This window comes from Uloborus diversus, chromosome 1 (genome assembly GCF_026930045.1).
Source record: "Uloborus diversus isolate 005 chromosome 1, Udiv.v.3.1, whole genome shotgun sequence".
In the NCBI taxonomy this organism is placed as follows: Eukaryota; Metazoa; Arthropoda; class Arachnida; order Araneae; family Uloboridae; genus Uloborus; species Uloborus diversus.
The window spans coordinates 166454709-166469745 of NC_072731.1; the positions used below are offsets into that span (position 1 = coordinate 166454709).

General features: G+C 35.9%; 1 protein-coding gene across 3 annotated transcripts in view; it reads left to right on the forward strand.

Moving 5' to 3' along the window:
* Positions 1–14318, forward strand: part of LOC129222770 (potassium voltage-gated channel protein Shal-like) — a 125384-nt gene extending 111066 nt beyond the window's left edge. For all 3 annotated transcript variants that reach the window (XM_054857313.1, XM_054857305.1, XM_054857321.1), the window contains exon 5: positions 14004–14318. In XM_054857313.1, coding sequence (XP_054713288.1) covers positions 14004–14243 — 240 coding nt within the window. In that variant the 3' untranslated portion in view covers positions 14244–14318. The remainder of the gene's footprint in view (positions 1–14003) is intronic.
* The last annotated feature ends 719 nt before the right edge of the window (positions 14319–15037 follow it).

Consider the following 15037-nt stretch of genomic DNA (forward strand, 5'->3'; position numbering starts at 1 on the left):
TGTTTGCCCCGTTTGGACTTCGTTACAGAAAGTGATTTGATTAAGATCATCTGAAAGATTTAGAAACTGTCATAAAATGAGTGTTTCTAAAAAGTGGATACGTTCCCTTTTCACAAATTACTCCTCAGTTTGGAAAGCCTAACCTGGTAATTCAGACATCGTCCGCACATCACGTTAGCCACGTAAAGCGGACAGACAAACTTTTCAGAAAAGGGAGAAGCATTCATACATTGCGAACGCGCGGCGAGCACATGTCGGTACTCTCGCCCAATAGAGAGAGCACGCTCATCTCGTGGAGACCAATGAAATGCGACTCCCAACTCTACGGGCGTCAGACATCTGGCTTCTCGTCCCGCCGACGGGTCCCGTACAATACGGGACCCGTCGTCCCGGATCGGCGTTGCTGCCGTGGCAACGCCGATCGAAAACTGGTTTTGGGGAGAAAAAAAGCGGAGCTCACGTACCGTACGGACGCAGTCTGAATGTTGCTTTACTTAAACCTGGCACTGACACATTTCTTTTTTTTTTTTTTTTTTTTGCTCTAAACTGTCTCAAACATTTTTAGCATTTTATGGCTATTTACACTCCCCCTTTTTGAAAATTACCATTTAAATTTTAATTAAGTTACACATTCTTATCTTATAGCTTACAATCATATAGTGCTGTTTTCATGCCCCTTCAGCTTTAACTTCATATACACTATACAGTCTGTAAAAAAAATATGCTTTATTTTATCAATGGTAAGACATTATGCTCAAAACACTAACAGTAACCACGTTTGGTGTCGAAATAAATATGCGTAAACGTGCCCCGTGTCCGGGGCAAATTTGCGCAACCGACTTGGACTCAAAAAAATTTTTTGACGGTTAAAAACATAAGCTGAGCAACAACTGAATGTAGTAATTTTGACTCCATTAATTGCTTCATAAAACCGTAATGTCTAAAATTTCCTAAAGTAAAACATAAAAATTAGAAAATTCATTGAAAAAAATCCTCGTAAACGTGCTCCGGTCTACCCTACTTTAATGTAGGAAAAATGTAATTATAAAATTATATGCATATTTCAATTAATGATTTAAACAATTTAACTTACTATATAAATTTGTATGATTACTTACATAATCTGAAACTGAGTACAGTCATTTTCACATCTTCAAATGTTACCGTAATTAAATGCGTAAATTTTCAGAAGGATAAATTTCACCAGCTGAATTTCATTGTTATTATGTCTTCTTCCACCTAGAACAGCTGTTCAAATCTGCTAAATTAATGAGAACTGAACTACAATTCACAGTATCGTATTTAACATTAAGCCTTGAAAAGTGCTTCTAAATGTAGTAAACATTAAAACTAATAGTGGAAGTATTTAAGCAATACGCAGTTGAGATCCTTTAACTGAGAACTACCGTATGCTTAACGATTATGCCAATGACTGTCTTTTCAACAATTACAGAAATCCATATAACTGTTATTTAAATGACATTTATAATTCTGTAATAAAATAATATCCTAAGATTGGTACCTGTTAACTACCAAGAGTAATTGAAAACACCAGCTTTTGGGAATCAGTTGAGAAAGCTTATTATCATCATAATTACTTTCACAATATCAAGAGCTGTAATGACTTATAGCGCTTAGAAGACAAGCATTAGTTAGTGTCTCCAAATCACTCAACCCGGCTTAAATATTTAATAACATCTTTTGAAACTATTCCAGCGAGTATATCACTCCAAGATTAGGTGATCTGTTATGTCTTTCAAAAATTGATTTAACTGACAAATTAATCCATAAAATAAAATAATAAATTTCACTTCAACTTCTACACTTCCTTTCCTGCATTATAATTAAATTAAGTATCATTTCTTTGAATTAACTTATTGTTTTTTTATTAACTACTAGCTCCATTGCCCGGCTTTGCGCGGTCTACCTCGAAAATAAAAGTTCTGTCAAGTGACGCATGTTCAAGAATCAGGCTTCAATTAGAGAAAAAAAATATTGTGAACTAGCCGCCTGCGGCGACCAGCTGGTCCGCCTTTTTACGCCATTCGCTTTTTTACGCCAGGGGTGCCGCCTTCGGCGGCTGCTTAAATAAATTTCGTGGCGGTGTCAATCAATCTATATCTATCTATATCATTAATAATTTGAATAAAATATTTTCTAGATCTGTCTCCAGTTTCGTCGTTTGGAATATTTTTAAAGGAGGGGGAGGGGAGACACAAACGATGTGCAAGCAGCCACCTACGGCGGCTGTTTGGCTAACTTGTCATTTATCTTTTTACTTCAAGTTTGCCGCCTTCGGTGGTTGTTTAAATAAATTTGGCAGCAGTATTAATCAATCCATCTTTATCTTTTTTTTTGTGCCATTCACATTTTTACGCCAAGATTGCCGCCTTCGGCGGCTATCTACCTTTACAATCTATCTCTACATTATCTTATCCATCTCTATTTATTTTGATCTCCTCACCCATTTCCTAATAAAAACAAAGAACACTCAAAAAACCGCTTTTTTTATTTAAGTAGAGCAAAAAAAAATAAATAAATAAATAAAAGCACAAATTCCCCGTAGTGTGCAAAAAGTAGCGTTTGACAAAGATAAAAAAAATCTCGCTGTTTTTATTGAATTAATGCGCACAACTATGAAATGTAACGTAATATAGATACAGCGAAAGGTCCAGCTTGGGGGGGGGGGATGGAAAAAGAAATAAATGCAATCCCTAAATAAAACAAAAAAAAAAAAAGGAAAGAAAAAAAAAAGCAAGCGCTGCCGAAAAAAAACACGTGGTCATCACGTCAGAAAATGTAGAAGTAAGCTATATAGTAAAAAAAAAGATTAACATTGCTTGCGATTAAGATTCCATCGTAAATATCGAATCGAAACCCAAGTAGTGACGTCACAGGCATAAAAGATTGAAGAACGCTTTTTTCGACTGATGCGTGAAAGGACATGATGTGTTCAGCATTAAAAAAATTGTAAAAAAAAAAACTATTGCGTATTTTTAAGAACTTTTTTCTTTTGAAGAGGGCGAAATGTTTTTACTATTACCAACTTAAATTTCAGAAATGAGGCTTTGATACTTCTCGCAGGATGATATTAGAAAAAAATAAAACCCAGAAAAACATGCAAATTAAAGGTTTTTTCAAAAATTCATAAAAAATACAAAAATTGCTCTATCTTCAAAATTTTTTTGTTCATCATATTTAAAATTAAATTTCCGACACTATAGTACCAAAAATATTTGTCTGGCGCGATTGGTTCGGGGTCTGTGAGGTTAAAAGTACTAAAAAGTGCTAAAAATCACATAAAACATTAAATAACTTTTTTTCTAATTAAAATATCAAAAATCGAAGCCCGAGGTGCACAACTTCAGCAAAAACTACACCTGTATACCAAATTTCATCTTTCTAGGCCTTTCCGTTTTCCCGGGATGCGCGCCACACACACACACACACACAAACATCTTATTTTATTATATGTATAGATTTCCCGTCAAAGTAATCATTCTTAAAGAAAAAAAACGGCAAATCGAAAATTCCCGAATAAATTAAAAGCAACACCTAAAATCCAAAAGAAAAAAGGAAGAAGATAAATTGCTAAATAATAATCAAAAGGAAAAAATTTTATCTCAAAACAAAAACAAAATTTTATTTAGTCATAGTCGAGAGATTTTCGTCATAAAATTTCGATTCCATTAGGCTTAATTATGCTTTTTAATTTCTTCTCGGTGATTTTACAGTCTCTTTTTTTTTTTTTTTTTTTTTCAATTCGAAGGAAATGAATGAACCTTTTAGGTTTTTTCCGCGGGCTTTCGAATGGCGCCAAAATTGAACTGGACGGATAATTATTTCGGGTACAAAAAGCCATTTAATGCCATTTTCAGATCTTAAAATTAAAATTCCAACAATTCGGTACTTTTTTGGCGTTTAAAAACTCCCCTACGTTCCTTCTCGGTGCCCAAATACCTCCCTTCCAAATTTGGTCGAGATCCGAGGTAAACTGTGGATTTGCATACACATACACACATCTATATATTCTCTGTTTTATTTATATAGACTAGAAAGTCACCCGTCATGGAGTGACGTATGAAAATTGTCCACGTGTTTTCTTTGGGGTAAATTACAGGTTTCAGACAGTTTATGATGTAATGTAATTTCGGAATAGAAAAGAAAGCTTCCCACAAACACAATGAAAAATTACTGTCATTCACTAAGCGTCAAAGCAAGTTAGAAGTTACGGCATTTGTTTGTTTTTCCTTTTTCATCCGCCATTAGATAGTGGCTGCAACTCCCCCTGTAGTTTATTGGAGTTGTGAATTGCCTGTTTGGTGATATTTTGATGGATAAAGTTTTAACCCAAACACCCGTGTATTAACTCTTAACTCCAGTAGATAGCGTCAATTCGCATCTCCAGAGCTCGAATACGCTACCTTGCTGTGATTTACAATACTACCGAAAAAGGTAAAACATTCCATTCCACGTGTTTTCTTTGGGGTAAATTATAGGTTTCAGATAGTTTATAGTATAATGTAATTTCAGAACAATAGAAAAGAAAGCTTCCTACAAACACTATGATAAATTACTGCCATTCACTAATCTTCAAAGCAAGTTATAAGTTACAGCATTTGTTTGTTTTACCTTTTTCATCCGCCATTAGACAGTAGCTGCAACGCCCCCTATGGTTTATTGGTTCCTTCAACAACAATTTGGAATTGTTTTGGTTCCTTCGTTTTCCTAAAATGAGTCTTACCAGTAAAACTGTTAAGTGGCCGGATCGAGTTCAGCCTTGTCACAATAAAGCTTTTCCCTGCATGTTAAACATTACAAAAACATATTATCAATTCGCAACTCCAACGAACTATAGGGGGCACTGCAGTCACTGTCTAATGGCGGAATTGAAAACTAAAACAAACGCATGTGGTAACGAAGAAAATGCTAAAAGTGTTGTGATTTTTGTTCGTATGTATGATTTTTTCGCTTTATTCATTTGAAAAGATTTTTCAAAGTCTTTTGGTTATTCTGACCCATATAGAAAGAGATTAGAAACCAAAAAGTATTACGAAAGTAAACAATTAATGCAGAACACACAGTAAGTTGTTCTGAAGCAGCCATTTTCACGATGTTGAATTCGGAATTCATAAATTTTTGGTTCGCTTCGAACGGCATTTTCATTTTGTACCGTTTTTTTCTATGCATTAGTACATATTAAGTTCAGTTTCGTGACATTTCCAGCATTTGTTGACATTTTTGTCACATAGTGCATATACGTGGCAGACTGTCAAGAGTAACGTTTAACACTAGATAATTTATTTCTATGACTATATGATTGGATATCCAAAGAAATCATGCATTTAATTCATTCGTCATGGAAATGATTTACCTGATATGCGAAATCTTGTCAAGATACATTATTCTTTCACATAATTTTAAAACCATAAGCCTATAAACAGATTTTTGGCGAACTTTTATTTTTTATTGTTCAAATTCTTAACGTTCTTTCTGGATTTTTCAATCTGTTCTGCGATAAATATTTTCAAGAAAATTTATTTGCATACTGTCTATTTCAGTAGGATACTGTAGTAACAAAGGTTATTTAAATCATTTATGTGGAATTAGGTTAAGGAAAAGTGTCCAGTCAATGTTGTTAAGTTCGTTTTTTTTTCCATCGAATTGAAAAACTGATTCAAATTCACTCAGAACAAAATAAATAAAATGTGTACTCACAGTTTATATATGGTGGTAGTTTTCTTTTCAGTTGATTGACCATTATTTCTTTTTGCTTATCGAATTCTGTAATCTTACTATCATTTTATTCCACTCATGATAAAAATTAAAAATGGTTTAACTAAAAATGCGAAAACTCGCCAAGGCTACTTTGCTTGCACAATACTAAAACTACTATAACCCTAAACAAATTTGGCGAAACCTTTCAGCTGAGAATAAAAGGAATAAAGTAAATTCTTTCTCGGTTAAACATTTTTCATTTTGTTCTACGATAATAAATTCAAGAAAATATTTTGCATACTGGCCATTCCAACTAAATGCTGCTGTAAAATATGATTAGTTAAATTAATTTAAGATTAAAAAAAACTCATATTCTTACAAATTCATACAAAACAATAAAAAATTTTACCTGGTATTACGTTATCCAATTTTGTTAATCCAGACTTTTCTTGTTTACGCTTCCACCATTTAATACTTTTTTGAAAGAAATAAGAAAAACTAACATTATTTTGAGAAGCTCGAGAATACTACTAAGGGACGAATTAATTTCTGTAGCTGAAAGCAAACTAAGACACATCGATTGCGTTAATAAATACTCAGAACAAACTGCCTGTGTTTACGTCAACAGACACACGTGATGCGCAACGTGGCAATGTTTTAGGTGCAGACGCAGTTTTATAAATCACCGCAAGGTAGGGTATTCGAGCGCTGGAGTTCCGAATTTATCATGCCCGAGTTTCATTGTTGAAACACGCGGGTTACTTTATCATCGGCTATTATTTATATGAGGATTGCTCTTATTAGTATCCTGTTACCCTTTTTATTCGCAACTCCAGAGCTCGAATACGCTATCTTACGGTGATTAACAATACTAATGAAAAAGGTAAAACATTCCGTTCCACGTGTTTTCTTTGGGGTAAATTACTGGCTTCAGACAGTTTGTGGTGTAATTTCAGAGGAATAGAAAAGAAAGCTTCTCACAAACACGGTGAAAAATTACTGTAATTCATTAAGCTCCAAAGCAAGTTATAAGTTTCGGCATTTGTTTGATTCACCTTTTTCGTCCGCCATTGGACAGTGACTGCAGCTCCCTCAATAGTTCGTTGGAGTTGCGAATAGCGTATGGCCATCACTTTTGATTTGCCGTTATAAGTATCACTTCCACTGCTCACGTGATACGTGAAATAACTGTTATTGTGCCAACTATGTCCATTTTCTTAGAAAAACACTTTCTAACTTCTAGACATTTAAGTGAAATGTTTTTAGGGTAATAAAAGCTAAAAAGGTCAAGGGAGATTCATTTTTATATCGTGAATTTTAAAAAAGGCCCGTTTTGATGCATAATGATGCCTTTTTGGAGTGGAGAGTACCCTTTTCAAAAAAATTCTCACCCTTTGGTCCTTTCGTTTTAGAAACAACACTAACTTCTACGTAGTTAAGACGTATTCAGAGGCGCACCAGTGGGAAGTCTCAGGAGATCAATGTGACGTTCCAAAAAAAAAGACTTATTCGGCAAATTTGGAGACAGTATTACAACATTGAGACATTTTTTATTTCCATTTTAAAGTTTTAAAAATTGTTTTAAGTGATGCCTAATGTTCCTTCTTATTCTATGATTATGTATATATGATAAAGTATTTTATCATTTGGTAAAATATAAAATTTATTCGGCAAATTGAGAATTTTCGTCTTTCGTCTTGGTTTCTTTCGGACCAAGACGATGGGAGAGGCCCAAGGACTGGATGACGGTTCGATTACATCATTCTCCTTCATCTCTTTCAGAAGGGTTTCAACCTCTTCCTTCTTAGCGAACGGTAGTCGTCTTGGATGCTGTTTAATAGGGGGGTGTCCTCCAGTGTAAATCCTATGCTGCGTTAAATTCGTACGGCCAACATCCTCCGATGTAGATGAAAACAGATGCTTGAAGTCGTCCACCAATTGTTCCGCAGCAGTTCTTTGATCCTTTGATAAGGGTGCACTCCCAATTAACTTCGATGTCAAGGACTCAGAAGACACAGTCTCGGGGGAATTGATTCTTCTAATGATGCAGTTTACGGGAGTACAAGTTGCTAACACTTCGCCTTTCCGGATATTCCTTGGCCTTTCACTCACGTTGGCGACTCTCACAGGAATTACATCCTTAGAAAGGTCCACAAGCGTAGATGCTACCAGCACTCCTTTTGGGTTATTGCTTAAGTTGGGGTATTCAATGAGTCCAAATCTAAAACTATTGCTTTCTTCAATGGAGCCGGGTATTAATGATTCTGACCTTGAGGGAATTGATAAATCTGTTTGGGCAATTATTTGATGAGCGGATTTTACATTACTTTCTGCGGGAAAGACTGCTATGTCTTCTCTCGTCGAATGCAGCTCGTTAGTCTTGAAGTCGAGGTTGAAGTCATACTTCTTTAAAAAGTCCAATCCGAGAATGAAGGGGTCTATGATAGCAGCAACGAATGCGGTATGATGGTAAATGGCATTTCCAAACACAATTTCTAAGTTCACTTTACCTTCAATCTCGATCTTGTCACCTGTCACAGTTTGGAGGGTAACGCAGGGCGGCGTCCACAGAATGTTGAGTCCAAATTGACGAGCCACATCTGTTCTAATGATCGTAACATTGGCTCCAGTGTCAATAATCAGTTCGCATGGAAACCCGTTTACATATGCGTAAACAAACAGTCCATTACTGCCACTACTAGAAGAGGAAATCTGCAGAGCTTTAGTGCTGGTGATTTCCTTCCCTCGCGTAGCTTGGCGAGCCGGACAACTCCTTCGCAGGTGTCCTTCACTACCGCATTTCCAGCACTTCTGCTCTTGTTTCTTTTGGGCTGTAATGCTGCTCAAATGTCTTGTCAAGTCACCGAGTTGTCTCTCAAGTTCAGCGAGGTGGGACGACCTGGAATCAGACTCATCAGCTTCCTGAGTCCGGATTAGATGGCGATCCACACGGGTTGCTTCTTGGGCGGCCTCGTATCTCATCGCATACACAACGGCAGAATTCAGGTCTTTGACATCCGCCATCCGTAGAGCTTTCTGGATTTCCGGATCTCGAACCCCGTCGATGTAGTAGTTGAGTGCCAGGTTGTCTCGAACATCCGCAGGGCAGTCGTAAAAAGCAAGATGAGACAGTCTCTCGATGTCCGACGCAAGCTCTTGCAGGGTTTCCCCAGTTTTCTGGAAACGGGACTTCAACTGGAGTCGGCTGAAATCTTTCTGGCACTTCTCACCGAAGCGAAGCTCCAACGCAGCTGTGAGGGCGGCGAAATCCAGGCGCTGGCTGTCTGGAAGGGTCTGGAGAATGTCCGCTGCGTCACCTCTCAGGGATGCTGCAAGATGACAGGCCTTGGTAGCAGAGTCCCATCCGTTCGCTTCCGCCACTATCATGAATTGAGTTTTGTAAACCTGCCGCGAAGTTTTCCCATCAAATGTGGCAAGTTTAATGGACGGTCGAGCAACCGATGTGGGAGCGCCAAACTGTACAGAGCTGCTTTCCGCGGTCGCCAATCTCCTTTCCACGTCCTTAAAGATCTCTTCTTTAAGTTGATGAAATCTTCTATCTTCATCTTCAAATTTATTTTCTACAGCATTGAATCGGCTTTCAACGGTATTAAATTTTTCTTCAATAGCATCAACTCGATGCTCTATGTCATTAAAATTATTTTCCATCACAGTCTTTACCGAAATAAGGTCGTTTTTAATTTCTTCTTGGTTAGACGTTAAGTCCTTTTTCAGCACCGTTAAATCGCTTTTTAACTGGTCTTGATTTGCCAACATACTTGCAGTCAGATCACTTTTTAATTGTTCTTGATTAGCCGCCATATCATTTTTTAATTGTTCTTGATTAGCCGCCATATCATTTTTTAATTGTTCTTGATTAGCCGCCATATCACCCTTCACAGAGTTGATTGCGTCAAGAAGTTGTTTTAATTGTTCATCCATTGCGCGAGTAATCACCATAAAAATAAAGTCCTAATTCAAAAAAAAAAAGTCTTTATGAAAAAAATGTCCAAAGTCACTTACTCCAAGAAAGTCCAGAAGAAGCCCCACGTTGGGCGCCAAATTGTAACGGATTCGGTGCGACTTCCTTCGGTGCTTTCTTGAAATGAAAACACAGTTCTTGATAAAAACACAGGAAATTTATTTACACTATGTACAGGAAAGATCTTCAACAACTGCTAAATTATTCATCAGCAATTAAGCAATTATCACACAACACCGTAAACTCAACGGTTACACACGTATTTACTTCCAAATACGAAAACAACACAGCGAAATGCCTCGCTATAAACAGAGCAAAATGCTCTCAGTTCGAAATATCAATCGAAACTAACTGTTTATCCATCGCTAACGGCTTAAATACACCGAAAAGAAATTTCTCAAATATTCCACACGCTTCTGTAAAGTAGTAGACCGTTATCAATGAAAAGAAAGAAAATAGGGGTCGTATAATTTAGCCGAATGAAAAAGGGGTTGTATATTCATTACGGGAAACTATTTACAGGTTACGTTCCTACAATAATTACTATTTACAGAATTTGTAACAATATGTAACTTCACAAACATTCTAAAATTGGCAATATGAATCGAGGTTCAAAGGAGGGTAACCTCTAATTTCCCTAGTTTGCACCACTGAATCTACGACTTGTAAAGAGGTCAATAGACATGCACTACCTTTCTTTTTTTTTTTTTTTTTTTTTGTCACCTTTTCCCATTAATTTTCTTTTTGTGCTATATTTAATACTGTTATCTAATATTTTAACTATTTGTATTCCCATTCAAATATTTTATTTAAAATTTTTACTTATCTTTTAAAATACAATAAAAAAATTTTACGTTTTGATTTTTAAGTTTTTCTCAAAAGTGTTTCAGATATTCCGCTTTTCGGATTCTCTACTTCCAATTAATTTACTATTGGCTATCCCGATTAGCCAAAAGTCGGCTATAAAGCGCATACCTCATGGGGATTTCATACTCGTATCTCCACGACTACAGAATTATCGGGATCTACGCATCCCGAATAGATTCACTGAAAGCAAAAAAAAAAAAAAAAACTGAAGTAAACTTATGACTCCACCCCCCATTAATCACCTCTCTTAATAGAAAATAAATTTAACTCATTTCGTAAGGTCAAAACTTTATTATTTTTTAATTTATGTACTAAAAGACTTTTTAAAGCCAAAGACAAAGCCTGAAAATTAGCACTGTGGAAAACATTGATTAAAATGGAATTTTAAATGAAACTGATGTTTAGTATTGAGAAATGAGGCAGTGAGAAACAAAGGGATTGTGTAAGTGGATATTTTCAAGTTTTGAGTTAAACGCGTTTAAAGATAAATCGAGATCGATGATCCTAGTTATGCTTTCATTTAAAAGTTTTCCAAATCATGCTGCATAACAGCACCTACCAGAACTACGAGAAATATCTTTAGCCCCAAGACAGAGAGGTTCACCTACCATTTGTACTGGACTGGTTATGTCCAAATTTTTAATTTTGCTTCTTAAATCCCTTTGCTTCTCACCGCCTCATGTATGTCTATCAAGTGAATAGGTAGCTTTTTAACTGATATGTTTACAATCTTATTGTTCTCTTCTGCAGTAATAGTTAACTGTTTGACATTCTTTCTGTTAAGATTTTTTTTTTTTTTTAAACAGCAATTTCACAACTTATAACTTTTCTATGCATCATTTCATTTTTTTTTTCAAACTGAAACGAAAAAATGTATTATTTATTTCAAAACCCTTTTTTTATTATGTATATAGTAATAGTAGGGGAGACCGGGGCAGGTTTTCGCGCTTTTTTTTTTAATTATTAATTTTATTTTTTATTTATTTACCTAAGTTTGAAAAAACTGTACTACACCATTCAGAGAAACCTTGGCTACAATGTGGAATTACTTACATTAATCAATTAAGCTTTGCTTTACAGAAAAATAGTTTTAAGTGTCGTTATGTCACGTGCGAAAATGTGCCCCGTGACCGGGGCAAGTTTTCGCATGCACTTATATCAATATAATTTAGGAAATCAAACAAAATATTTTCAAGGTAGGTTATTTATTGATTTTCAGTAAATATACATTGAAAAAAACTCATCACCAACTTGACTACTTAATAATTTTAATACATGTAGGACTGTTAAAAACACTAAACGTCATCGTCACTGTCACAATTAATGCATACAAAGAACATAGGGTTTTCTTTGATGCAAGACTCGTGGGTCCATCTTTTGCAACGAGTTACCCATATCTCTTTAGACTTAGATTAACTGTACAATTCTATGCAGTAAATGCAAGCACAGTCTTATTCCTCTTCATCACTTGATTCTTTATTTTCTTCGCGCTTGTTAGGTTTTCCAATTTGTCTCTTAAATAAACTCTTTTTTTACATTTTTCTTATCTTTCTTTTCATCATCATTTTTCATTTGTTTTCTCTGCTTAGCTTGTTGCTGCTCTAGTCTAAGCTGCTCTTTGACCGGAGTGTCGGTCAAAATGGCCGACTTTCTCTTCCTTCTTCCTTTGACGGTCTGTTTTCTCGGACCCGTTTTTTCCAGAGGTCTCACTTCTTCTGGGGTACTACACTTTTACTACACTGCTACACTTTTCATATTTCTTCCTTCTTTTACTTTGTTGACAGCTTCTACCATAGTCTCTATGGTGTACTTGCCTCTTTCAGACTTCTTTTTGTAGTGTCGTATCACAACAAATCTGAAAACCCAACACACAGATCAATATCAAGTCATAATAATCAAGTCATTCTGTGAACATATCAGTTTAATGCTATTTTTATAAGCACTTAGGCCTATTTTGTTTTAACACGTATCGATCATGAATGATAGAGATTGTGATTTATTTTTTGTTTGTTTTTTGTTTAAAAATATAAGTTGTCAAATAAGAAGTTTACCTTTTCATGTATATTTAACTATTTATGTTTCATTTAAGAGTAAATAATATAATAAATATCGATAAATCGCAGCGATCGAAAGGGGCGGGGCATATTTTCGATGCGACGGGGCACGTTTTCGATGCGAAAATATGCCCCGCTTGGTGTTCGAAAACGTGCCCCGTCGCCATGTTTTCCTTAAACTTCACGCAGACGGTCAAAAAAAGAATTTTATAGACAAACTATCACATCACAGGTAGCTCCTAAATGTGCTCTTTCGAAATATTACAACAGACAAAACTTAACTTAAGACGTATATGTTTGTTTTTAGTTTAAATAAGGTCATCAAAATTTACTTACGTGTATAAAAACAAGTGAAACTGACGTTACGCAGCGATGTGAACAGCCATCCAACTGAAACTCTCGTAGTTGTCGTCTAGTGGCGCAGTCTTTCAAATAGTCTGGTCGGTGCTTCGCTCTACAGGCTCGTTAATGAGTTAAAGTCAAATCGAAAACGTGCCCCGCGCGAAAACCTGCCCCGGTCTCCCCTACATATATTTTGGTATTTATTTACCTTCGTATCGTTCCATAGACGATTAGCATTAACGCACGATAGACTAGCGATGATGGAGTAGCCAGTTTGCTTTACCCATTTTTAAAAATTTTTAGGATGAAGATTTTTGGCGAGATTTTACGATATTGAATTTCATCTGGCGATAGTTTTGGCTTTGACGAAAATAGTCGAAGGAATAACACAGATCCTTTTAGTTGTCCATTTACTTGAAATCAGTTTTATCACTTGTCACTAAAAAGCTCTCGAATTTGGTAATAAACGTGTTTAATTGACTTAAAGAAAAATTGAGGCAGTGAGAAGAGAAGGGATGTTAGAGGACATTTTCAAGTTTTAAGTAAATTACGTTTTAAATTCCGGTCCTAAGTAGACTTTCATTGAAAATTTTTTCTAAATCACACTGTATAGAAGCGCCCACCAGGACTACTAGTACTATATCTTGCCCCAAACAGAGAAGTGGTTCACCTACTTCTGTGCTGGTTATTTTCAATTTTTTTATTTTGACATTTACATTTCTTTTCTTCTCACTGCTTCAATTCTGCACCTCAGAGCCAGACGGACATAAATCACAATATGGTAGTTTTACAGGAGAGAGACATTTTCTGGCGCATGAGACGCGCGCTCTTTTAATTCAGGTAAAAATTGAAAAATATTTATTTTTCTTAATTACGTTCTTATAGCTCAATGCAGAACAGGCTTCTACATACAATGCACTCATAAACAGAAAATCACAATTTTGGGACTTAGTCAATCTGGCTCTGAGATACAGAATTGCTCAAACAGCTAATTTGCGCGTGTTGCAATTTTAATGTTATGTTTCCTTTCTTCCCCACAGCATCGTACGACAGTGACCATATCCGATCCGGAGGAGGAGATGAATGACATACAGGTGAGAATTCCAGACATGCGAAGGACTTCTTCTCGCAGACGTCCGTATGACCACAAATACGGACGCTTCCCACCTGTTGTCATGGTCTCTAGCCCTGCTCCATCGGACGAGCCTTCAGACACCCAGAGCACGGCAACGCCTTCCCCGAACCCGTCTTCTGAGCTTGTCAGGATATCTACACTCTGAAGCTGCGTGTGAACAATGTCCACTCGAGATGGAACCCGCCATCTTGAAATTCATGTTCCGAAAACCGCCAGTGTCCGCGCCTTTTTCTGTGCTTACTCTAAGGAGGACCTTCCAAAGTTATATATGATGCAAAGTGAAATAAATACCTGTGGCAGAGAACAAGATTTACCTCGCATAGATATATTGATGTTGATATTGTTTTTAATGTTTCGAAACCATATTGTTTCAGAACCAAATCGATATTACTTAACATTAGTAGAGGTTGTCAAACAAATTCATTTTAAAAGAACATGTCTGTTAATAGACCACTGAGTTATCCTAATTTTTTTTTTTTTTAATTCCTGCTCAGTTCAATAGATGTTGGTACGAATTCTACAACAATAACTAATCCGGCATTGTAAAATTGCAGTGGAACAACACGTAGCGCCGTGAATTTCGTATACTGTTCTAACATCTGTTCTGCCTCAAGAAAACTTCAAAATCCAATGAGATACTCGTTCTTTTTTCTTTTTTAAGAAAAGATTGAATTTGACAAAGAGTTGTAAAAAAAAGTCTATGAGATTTAGATCAATACAAAACAAAAAGTATTTCAAGGCAAAAAGTAGAATATGAGAGTTCCATAGTCTAAATTCATTTTGAATTACTATTATCAAATTTTCTTAATACGGTTTACTGAAACTGTTCGTGACAAATTTTACGACGTCGCTATATATCGTTCCTCTACAAAACGACAAATCCTCATAATACATTCTAACATTAAACTTTAGTTCTCAGTGAGCACGAGAAAAAAATGC